This window comes from Eptesicus fuscus, chromosome 25 (genome assembly GCF_027574615.1).
Source record: "Eptesicus fuscus isolate TK198812 chromosome 25, DD_ASM_mEF_20220401, whole genome shotgun sequence".
In the NCBI taxonomy this organism is placed as follows: domain Eukaryota; kingdom Metazoa; phylum Chordata; class Mammalia; order Chiroptera; family Vespertilionidae; genus Eptesicus; species Eptesicus fuscus.
The window spans coordinates 650,224-660,767 of NC_072497.1; the positions used below are offsets into that span (position 1 = coordinate 650,224).

Sequence of the window (10,544 nt, forward strand, 5' to 3'; positions counted from 1 at the left end):
GTGTGCACACACACCTATGTGAAGGCTGAAGATGACAGCAGCAGTTCCCAAACTGGGTTCCATGGGACACTCATGTGCCCTGAGCGGTATAGCTTTTTGGAAAATGATGAAGAAACAGGGTTCAAGGGAACCCCTGATGCTAGGGTCCCCCCTCCTGAGAGGCCCCCCTCTAGCCCCCTTCCACCAAGAAGCCATCTGGCAGCCTGGCCGGCGTGGCTCGGTGCTTGAGCATCGACCTGTGAACCAGGAGGTCACAGTTCAATTCCCGGTCAGGGCACATGCCCGGGTGGCGGGCTCCATCCCCAGTGTGAGGCGTGCAGGAGGCAGCCGATCCGTGATTCTCTCTCATCATGGAGGTTTCTCTCTCCCTCCCTCTCCCTTCCTCTCTGATATTAATAAAAACATGTTTATTAAAAGTAAAAGAAATTCAGATTATTATGTCGCATCTCCTATCTTTCAAAAATAAACGCTGGCAACTGCATGGTCCATATGCATGTTGGGGCCCATTCTTGTCTGGCTGTGTCCTGGGGGGGTGACTCCTGTGGCTGGCACTCCCCCCGCTCCCCATTCTCCACACCCCACCTCTCCTGCCTCTAGACTCCAGGTGGGTTTGGCCAGTGAGCACAACACATAGAGACTGAAAGGTTGGAGGTCAGAGGTCAGGATCCTTAATCCCCCAGTTCCAAGCAACATCAAAGAGACCCCCATGCTGCCCGCCCCCTCCCCCCACCAGCATACACTGGGGCCATGGTGTCAGTGGCTGCGTTTCTCCGTGAGCGATCACAGCTCCTACACGGTGGTCCCTCCCTCAGGCTACAGCGCCAAGCACGGCCCAGGCCAGCGGAGGGCTGGGGGCAGGACGGCAGGCACAGTGCAAAGAAGGCAGACATCTTGCCTGGCCAGCGTGGCTCAGTGGTTGAGCATCGACCTAGGAACCAGGAGGTCACGGTTTCGATTCCCGGTCAGGGCACATGCCCGGTTTGTGGGCTCGATCCCCAGTGTGGGGCGTGCAGGAGGCAGGCGAGCCATGATTCTCTCTCATTATGGATGTTTCTATCTCTCTTTTTCTCTCTTCCTCTCTGAAATCAATTAAAAAAAATGTTTTTTATCCTCACCAGAGGATATTTTTCCATTGATTTGTAGACAGAGTGGAAGAGAGAGGGAAAGACAGAGAGAAATATTGATGTGGGAGAGACACATCAATGGGTTGCCTCCTGCACACGCCCCAACCAGGGCCCAGGCCGGGGAGGACCCTGCCACTGAGGTATGTGCCCTTGACCAGAATCAAACCCAGGACCCTTCAGTCCACTGACTCATGCTCTATCCACTGAGCCAAACAGGCTAGCGCTGAAATCAATAAAAATCCTATATAATAAAAGCCTAATATGCTAAGTGTCTGGTCAACTGGTCAGCCGTTCAACCAATCAAAGCATAATATGCTAATGATATGCTAAGGTTGTTCAACCCTCGCTATGACGTGCACTGACACCAGGGGGCAGACGCTCCAACAAGTAGGTTAGCTTGTTGCTGGGGTCCAGCTGATTGGGACTGAGCAAGATGGGCCAGACACACCCTGGATCCCTCCTGTGGTCCCTCCCCGGCTGGCCAACCTCCCACGTCCCTCCTCGGCCCTGATCTTTCACTGGTGGGGTCCCTCGGCCTGGCCTGTGCACTCTCGCAATCGGGGACCCCTTGGGGGATGTCGGAGAGCCGGTTTTGGCCCGATCCCGCAGGCCAGGCCGAGGGACCCCACCAGTGCACGAATTCATGCACTGGGCCTCTAGGATATCCTATATAATAAAGAGGTAATATGCAAATTGACCATCACTCCAACACACAAGATGGCTGCCACAAAATGGCCAGCAAGGGAGGGCAGTTAGGGGTGACTAGGCCGGCAGAGGAGGGCAGTTGTGGGGACCAGGCATGCAGGGGAGGGCAGTTGGGGGCATCTAGGCCTGCAAGGGAGGGCAGTTGGGGGACCCAGCCCTGCAGGGGAGGGCAGTTGGGGGCACCAGGCCTGCAGGGGAGAGCAGTTAGGGGCAATCGGGCCAGCAGGGGAGCAGTTGGGCGTCGATCAGGCTGGCAGGCAGAAGCAGTTAGGGGCAATCGGGCAGGCAGGCAGGCAGGCAAGTGGTTGGGAGTCAGCAGTCCTGGATTGTGAGAGGGATTCCAGATTGGAGAGGGTGCAGGCCGGGCTGAGGGACACCCCCCCCGTGCATGAATTTCGTGCACCGGGCCACCAGTATATAAAAAAAGAAGGGAGACGCCTTGAGATGTGTCCAACCAGTTTAATGATGATGAAACCGTGCAGATGCCCAACTACGGAGCACCAGGGACAGGCCTGGCGGAGGCCTGGGGGGGACCACTACAGCTCGGGCAGGGGGGAGGGGGCCGCCTAACGCTGACACGGGGAGGGGACGTCACTGGCGGCTCAGACCTATGCCGTTCCTCGGAGCAGGGGTGTGGGGAGGAGAGGGGACATGCATCGCGCTGTCCACGCGGGAGGCAGGAGCGAGCGGCCGCCGTCACTCCCGAACGTAAATCCTCGTGCAGACCACGTCGTCGGCGCCGAAGGTCTGGAAGGGAAGGGAACGGTGACAGCGGGTCGCTAATGAGGCCGCTGACTGCCCCGTTACAGACGCTCTGAAACAGACACTCCGTTTCCTGGGCCACGTGCTCTGGTTAAGCGCCCAGTGGGGGCTCTTTGTTGTTGTTTTTTGTTTCCTCTTTCGTTTTTTCCTCCCTGAAGCCCTGTATTGGCAGCGAGGCAGCCAGGGGACAGAATCAGGTGACGGCCCTTTTCCTCTGCGTCTGGGACCGGCCCGTGCTGACATCAGCAATCCCCGCTCCCTGGATTCGGTTTTGAAATTAAATGGAAAGTGCCTGGCCCTGGCCAACTTGGCTCCGTGGACAGAACGTCAGCCTGCGGACTGAAGGGTCCCGGGTTCGATTCCTGGTCAGGGCACATGCCCTAGTTGTGGGCTCCATCCCCAGTGTGGGGTGTGCAGGAGGCAGCCGATCCATGATTCTCTCTCATCATGGATGTTTCTCTCTCTCTCTTTCCCTCTCCCTTCCTCTCTGACATCAATAAATATATACCGTATTTTCCGGCGTATAAGACGACTTTTTAACCCAGGAAAATCTTCTATACGCCCAGTCACCTTATATGCCGGAAAATACGGTATTTAAAAAAAAAGTAAATTGAAAGTGCCTGGCCTGTGTTGCTCAGTGGTTGAGCGTCAACCTAGGAACCAGGAGGTCACAGTTCGATTCCGCCCAGGGTTGCGGGCTCGATCCCCAGTGTGGGGCGTGCAGGAGGCAGGCGATCAATGATTCTCTCATCATCATTGATGTTTCTCTCTCTCTCTCCCCTCTCCTTTCCTCTCTGAAATCAATATTTATTATTATTATTTTAAAAATAACACTCTTATTTTATTTTTTGATAATCCTCACCTGAGGATATTTTTCCATTGATTTTTTAGAGAGAGAGGAAGGGCGGGGGAGAGACAGAGAGAGAAACATCGACGTGAGAGAGACACATTGGTTGGTTGCTTCCCGCACACACCCCAACTGGGGCTGGGGATCGAGCCTGCAACTGAGGGACACGCCCTTGATCAGAACTGAACCCAGGACCCTTCAGTCTGCAGGCCGTTACCCTATCCACTGAGCCACACCGGCCAGGGCTCAATAAAAACATATTTTTAGAAAAAGGAATTAAACAGAAAGGGAGAGCATCCGTTTCTGAAGTGGTTTCTGTCTCTCGTCCAGTGACTTCAGAGGAGCCAGGGCCTTGGGCAGCCGGAGCTGGGGTCCGGCGGGGAGCGGGCGGAGGGGAGGACTGTGGGGTGGGCACGGAGGGCCTCGAGGAAGCGGCTGTGTAGCAGGGACACAGCCTGTGATGCTGCAGAGCCAACACTCGGCCACCTACAACCTAGAGCCAGCCGGACCGTTTGAGGATGGAGAGGAGGCGCCAAACAGGAGGATCCAAAAGGCTCATTTCAGCTCGCCTGGCCGGCGTGGCTCCGTGGCTGAGTGTTGACCTATGAACCAGGAGGTCAGGGTTCGATTCCCTGTCAGGGCACATGCCCGGGTTGCTGGCTCCATCCCCAGTAGGGGGCGTGCAGGAGGCGGCCGATCCGTGATTCTCTCTCCTCATGGATGTTTCTCCCTCCCTCTCCCTTCCTCTCTGAAATCCATAGAAATATGTTGAAAAAGAATAAAAAGGCTCTTTCCAGCTGAATGCAATGGCTTTCCTGTGTTTGTTTGCTGTGGGGAGGATGTAAACCCGTGGTCGGCAAACTGCGGCTCGCGAGCCACATGCGGCTCTTTGGCCCCTTGAGTGTGGCTCGTCCACAAAATACCACGGCCTGGGCGAGTCTATGTTGAAGAAGTGGCGTTAGAAGATTTAAGTTTAAAAAATGTGGCTCTCCAAAGAAATTTCGATCGTTGCACTGTTGATATTTGGCTCTGCTGACTAATGAGTTTGCCGACCACGGATGTAAACCATCCCACAGAGCGAGGACCGTTGTGCTCTGGCCCCTGAAGTCCTACCGTCCATAAGCTTAAGTCGGCTGCATCCACTCTCCCCCAAACCAGCAACGAATGGCTGACTCAGAGGCCGGGTCCCCAGGGCCCTCCCGGGCAACGGAGCAGGGAGACCCACACGCATTTTATTTTTATTCTTTCTGAATCCTCACCCAAGGGTATTTTCCCATTTATTTTTAGAGAGAGCGGAAGGAAGGGTGAGAAACACAGAGAGAGAAACATCGACGTGAGAGAGACACATCGATTGGTTGCTTCCCACCCGCACCCTGACCAGGGACGGGGATGGAGCCTGCAACCCGGGTATGTGCCCTTGACCGGGAATCGAACCTGCGACCCTTCAGTCCCCAGGCTGATGCTCTATCCACTGAGCCATACCGGCCAGGGCCCCAGATGCATTTAAAGAAACCCCACAAAACAGCCCTAACCGGTGTGGCTCGGTGGATAGAGCGTCGGCCTGCGGACTCAAGGGTCCCAGGTTCGATTCCGGTCAAGGGCATGTACCTTGGTTGCGGGCACATCCCCAGTGGGGGGCATGCAGGAGGCAGCTGATGGATGTTTCTCTCTCATCTATGTTTCTAACTCTCTATCCCTCTCCCTTCCTCTCTGTAAAAAATCAATAAAATGTATTTAAAAAAAAAACAAAATGGAAAAGCAAGAATTCCCCGGGCTCTGGGCCTGATGTGGGGGTCTGTGTGCAGATGGGTATGTTTGGGGGGGAGGGGGACACGGGTCCCTATGTCTCGGATTCCCAGAGGGGCCTGAGTCCGGGGTGGTTAGCAGCCCCGGCCTGGGAGGCTGGATTGGCTGGAGCTCCCGGCCACGCTCAGGTCCCCGGATGGTGGGGAGACTCCCCCCCCAGAGCACGTGCTGGGGCATCGTCCCGACCTGTGTGATGTCAGGGAAACGCTGGCCATCAGTGGTCAGCGAGGAAGAAGCGCACCGGATGGTGGGGAGACGCCCCCCCAGCACGTGCTGGATTCGAACGTGAGACCCCTCAGTCCGCAGGCAGACGCTCTATCCATTGAGCCAAACCAGCTAGAGCCTCTCTCTCCTAAAAAAAAAAAAAATGTATTGCCCGATTGGGTGTGGCTCAGTGGATAGAGCATCAGCCTGCAGACTGAAGGGTCCCAGGTTCCATTCCCGGTCAGGGCACAGGCCCAGGTTGCAGGCTCCATCCCCAGTGCGGGGCGTGCAGGAGGCAGTCGATCCATGATTCTCTCTCATCATGGATGTCTGTCTCTCTCTCTGTCTGTCTGTCTCTCTCTCTCTCTCTCCATCTCCCTTCCTCTCTGAAATCAATAAAAAGTATTTTTTAAAAACGTTTTCATCGGAATAATTTTAGGGTAGAGCTCCCCGTCTCCAGGTCTGAGCCCGCCCCCCTCCCCACCCCCCCACCTCCACGTCGTGTTACCCGGAGACATTTCCCAGATCTGCCCAACGTGCCGGCTCTCGGAGGCCGGTGGGGTCTGTGCGTGCCGGTGGGGGTGAGGGGATGGACGTGACGTGTCTGTAAGCCCCCCAGCGCTGACCAGGAACATTTCCGAACTCTCTCCCAGGCAGGACAGCGGGAGTAAGAAGGGGGAAAGTGAAGGCTGGGCCCTCAGGGAGCCAGAGGCTCCAGTGCTGGGGGTGGGGGTGGGGCAGCCTCTGAGAGTCAGCGCAGGGGTGGGTTGGGGGGGGCCGGATGCTGACCACAGCCACCTCCAGCTGCTGCTCTGCCCCACGGCACAGCGATGCCCTCTGACCGAAGCTGTCATATCAGGCTTTCTGCCTGTGTGTTAACCCGGGGCAGACAGTGTCTCTGAGCCCTGAACGGAGAGGTGGACGGCGAGCGCCCGGGGGGGGGGGGAGCAGGGGGGGGGGCAGGACCTCACCAGGATGAGCTCGTCGTCGTTGGCCAGTTCGCGGGTCCAGTAGGTCTTGGGGCCGTCCCCCTCCAGGAGGGTCTGTGTGCAGCGGATCTTGTTCTCGCTCTCCCAGGTGGCTAAACTCTGCGGGCGGGAAAGCCAGGGGCGATGTGTATGACATCGGATCGTGGCGGGGGGCCCCGGGCGACAGTGAGGGCCGGGGCACGGCCGGCCGAGCAGTGAAGCAACACATGTTCCCGTCAGCAAGGCTCCAGCCCCCTCCCGCCGCCCCCCCCCAGGCACCCCAGGCCACATTCGGGGCGCTGGCTGCGGATGGATGGGGCGTCTATACACGGAGTGGCCAGATGATGATGATCTCTGAACGCATAATCATCTGGCCACTCCGTGTATATCCTATAGAATAAAAGGCTAATATGCAAATGGTCCCCTCGACCAGGAGTTCGACCAGCAGGCAGGCTGGCCAACCGCCCATGTCCCCTCCCCCTGGCCAGGCTGGCCGGACCCCACCCATGCACGAATTCATGCACCGGGCCTCTAATATACATATATACATACAGAGTGGCCAGGTTATCATGCATTCAGAGATCATCATCATCTGGCCACTCAGTGTATATACCTGCTATTACACACACACACACACACACACACACACACACACACACACACCGAGGCAGCAAAGCCTCAGGCAGGCTCGCAGCTCCAGGAATACAGTTGAGAGCGCGCCACGCTTCGTGTATGGACCGCCCTCCCAGCGAGTTGGGTTTCAAAGGCGAGAACCTCCACGCGCCGGAGCCACAGACTTTACACCGGCCGAGACACCACGTCTGTGACCACATCCGCGGGCGGAGCTCGAGCTGTTCCCCGCACGGATTCGGGGAGAACCCCTCCGCTTCTGGGTGCCCTTGTCTGATAAAACGGGGTGTCTCGGGCTCTGAGGATAAAAACTCGGCGCCCCGGCCGGCGTGGCTCAGTGGCTGAGCTTCGAATTATGAATCGGGAGGTCGCAGTTTGATTCCTGGTCAGGACACAGGCCCGGGTTGCGGGCTCCATCCCCAGTAGGGGGCGTGCAGGAGGCAGCTGATCCGTGATTCTCTCTCATCACTGATGTTTCTCTCTCTCCTTCTCCCTTCCTCTCTGAAATGAATAAGGATCTATTAAATATTAAAAAATAAAAAACTTGGGCCCTAACCGGTGTGGCTCAGTGGAGAGAGCGTCAGCCTGTGGACTCAAGGGTCCCGGGTTCGATTCCGGTCAAGGGCATGTACCTTGGTTGCGGGCACATCCCCAGTAGGGGGTGTGCAGGAGGCAGCTGATGGATGTTTCTCTCTCATCGATGTTTCTAACTCTCTCTCCCTCTCCCTTCCTCTCTGTAAAAAATCAATAAAATATATTAAAAAAAACAAACAAAAAACTCGGCCACTTTCCAGGTTACCTCCCTCTAGAAAAAAAAATGCAAAAAAAAACAAACAAAACAGCCCTCTCGAGGGTCCTCATGCTGTGGGAGGTGGAAAGTAAAAGAGGGGACCCCCTGCTGTCTCCCCCCCATCCCGTTTGCACAAAGCAGAGCTGCCCAGGGGGCTGGGGACCCAGGACACCCCGACTTTTTTTTTTCTTTTTAACTGACACACGGGCAGTTGGTCAGCAGGACGGGAACAAAGGCCCCACTCCGGGTTGCAATCAGCAGGACGGCCTCTGGCCCAGCCACGTCCCGTCCCCACACGGAGCCCTGCCTGCCGCCCGGCCCTCCCTGGGACGAGCTTCCGGCTCTTTCCAATCAGGGCGGCGACAGCGGCTCCGATCCCCCACCCCCAAGCCCGGCCATCATGTCCAGGCCATGCCAGCCCCAGGGCCCAGGGTTGCCATGGGGTCGGGTCTCCGCGTCCCTGTCCCAAGCCCCGTGCCCAGCCATCCCGCCCACCCGCCCGGGGCACGTCAGACTCAGGAAAGGCGAAAACCACGCCTGGCTCTGGAATGGGACCAGCTTTTCTTTCTTTCTTTCTTTCTTTCTTTCTTTCTTTCTTTCTTTCTTTCTTTCTTTCTTTCTTTCCTTTCTCTCTCTCTCTCTCTCCCCCTCCCTCCCTTCTTTCCTTTCTCTCCTTCCTTCCTTCCTTCCTTCCTTCCTTCCTTCCTTCCTCTCTCTCTCTCTGTCTCTCTCTCCTTCCTTCTCTCTCTCTTCCTTCCTTCCTTCCTTCCTTCCTTCCTTCCTTCCTTCCTTCTCTCTGTCTCTCTCTCTCTCTCTCCTTCCTTCCTTCTCTCTCTCTCTCTTCCTTCCTTCCTTCCTTCCTTCCTTCCTTCCTTCCTTCCTTCCTTCCAAATACCAGGGGCAGGATGGCATTTGTTACTTTGGAAGTAAGTGGCCCATCTGCCCTCATAAACCGGAGTGACCAACCCTCCATGCCACTCCGGGGGCCACCCACATGCAAACCTGCCCATCTGCAAAAGGAAGGGACACCCCCTCGCTTACCCCACTCCCCACCTCCGTGTGCATCTGGGGCTAATGTACGGAGAAATGCTAAACTCTTGCCCTGGACCCAAGAGAGAGAGAGAGAGAGAGAGAGAGAGAGAGAGAGAGAGAGAGAGAGAGAGAGCCCTTAGTCCATCCCCTTTAGATTCCACCTTTCCTTTAAGAAACCAGTGAAGGTGGGAGGGGGGCGGGGGCGGGGAGAGGCTCCCCCCCAAGACTGCTGAAACTGGACCCAGAGCGTCTCCAGGGGCGCAGGGACGTGGGGGCGGGACCCCAGAGCCGCCGATCCACCTGCGACAGAAAACGTGGCGGCCCCGCCGCCTTCTCCTGCTCCTGCGCCACCCGCACCGCCACCCGCACCGGGGTCGCCCGCGCGCGCAAAGCGCTGCACAAACCCCCGCGGGAACGCGGCGCGCGCGGCTCTTAGCCCCGGGGAGGCGGCTTAAGGGACCGGATTGGAAGCCCAGGGGCCGGGCTTCCCCCCAAAGCCCAGGGCACCCGGCTGCACAGACCTCTGCAAACCGCCGGTGCACACGCCCTGCCCGGGAAAGCGCGCCACGGGCTGAAATGAGGGGAGTCTGGGGGGGGGGGGGGGATGCGCGCGCGGCTGCGGCGGGGCGCGGGACCCCGGGCGGGCGCTGCTCACCCTGCACTTGCGTCCGTCCACCGTCTCCTCCTCGAAGCCTTCGCCGACCTTGAAGTTGATCTCGGTGGTGCGCACGGTGGTGGACGTCTTGATGTAGAACCGGTCCCCGTCCTGGCGGATCTCCACGTGCGGCTTGGACGCGGCCGCCACGGCCACCTTCCGCAGCATGGCGTTCACACCTGCGGGGAAGCGTGCGCGCCGCGGGCTGGGGTGGCAGGGCTGGGGCACCCCCACACCCTCTGCCTGCCTGCAGGTGGGAGCCTCCGCAGGAGGGGCCGCTCCGCATCCTGCAACAACCCCCCCACTCCCCACCTCCCCGCAACTCCATCTTCCAGAGGAGAAACTCAGAGAGAGCGAGTGAGCGAGTGGCTGTCGCTGGGAGACCCATGGAATCCGTGGCAGGGCCTGGTTTCAAACCGACACCCCAAATCTCAAGTCCCTGACCCTCCTCGGACCCCAGGAACCATCGCTCCAGGAGCGAAAGGTGGAGCCGTCGGGGGAAGACCTTGTCCGACCCCCAGCCAAACCCCCGCGGGACGCGCGCGCGGGAGTGGAGCCCGCGCCTCGGATCTAAGCCCGGCGACTTTCTCCTGCGGGGGTGTCGGTCCCCAAAACCCACCCTCTGCGGACTCGGGGCACGTCCCAGGAGAGGAGCACCCGCGCCCGCTTACCCAGAGCCTTCAGGAGCTCGTCGAAGTTCTCGCTGCTTCGCATCTTCCAGGTGCCGGCGAAGTTGGGCATCGTGGCGGCGGCGGCGGCGGCAGCGGAGGGCGCACTCGGAGCTGCTCGGCGGAGACTGCGCTCTGCGCCCGGCGCGCGCCCCGAGTCTATGGAGAGCGCCCCCACCCCGCCCACTGCGCCCCGCCCCCGGCCCCGCCCCGCGGCCCCTGCGAGCCGGGAGCCCCCAGCCCCTGTGCCCTCCCTCGCTGCGCCCCGGGCGTCAGGGTCTCCAGGGTGCAAGCCTGGCACCAGCTCCCCGAGATCCAACTGGGAGAAGGGGCGCTCTGCCACCGCCTCCCCC

At 58.7% G+C, this 10,544-nt stretch overlaps 1 protein-coding gene across 1 annotated transcript; it reads right to left on the reverse strand.

The window, feature by feature from the left end:
* Positions 1-2,274: 2,274 nt before the first annotated feature.
* Positions 2,275-10,287, reverse strand: CRABP1 (cellular retinoic acid binding protein 1). The gene is made up of 4 exons (XM_008160817.3): positions 10,195-10,287; positions 9,524-9,702; positions 6,420-6,536; positions 2,275-2,576 (listed from the first exon to the last, which is right to left on the reverse strand). The coding sequence occupies exons 1-4, from the start codon at positions 10,262-10,264 to the stop codon at positions 2,526-2,528; spliced, it is 417 nt and encodes a 138-aa protein (XP_008159039.2). The 5' UTR covers positions 10,265-10,287; the 3' UTR covers positions 2,275-2,525.
* Between the last annotated feature and the right edge of the window lie 257 nt (positions 10,288-10,544).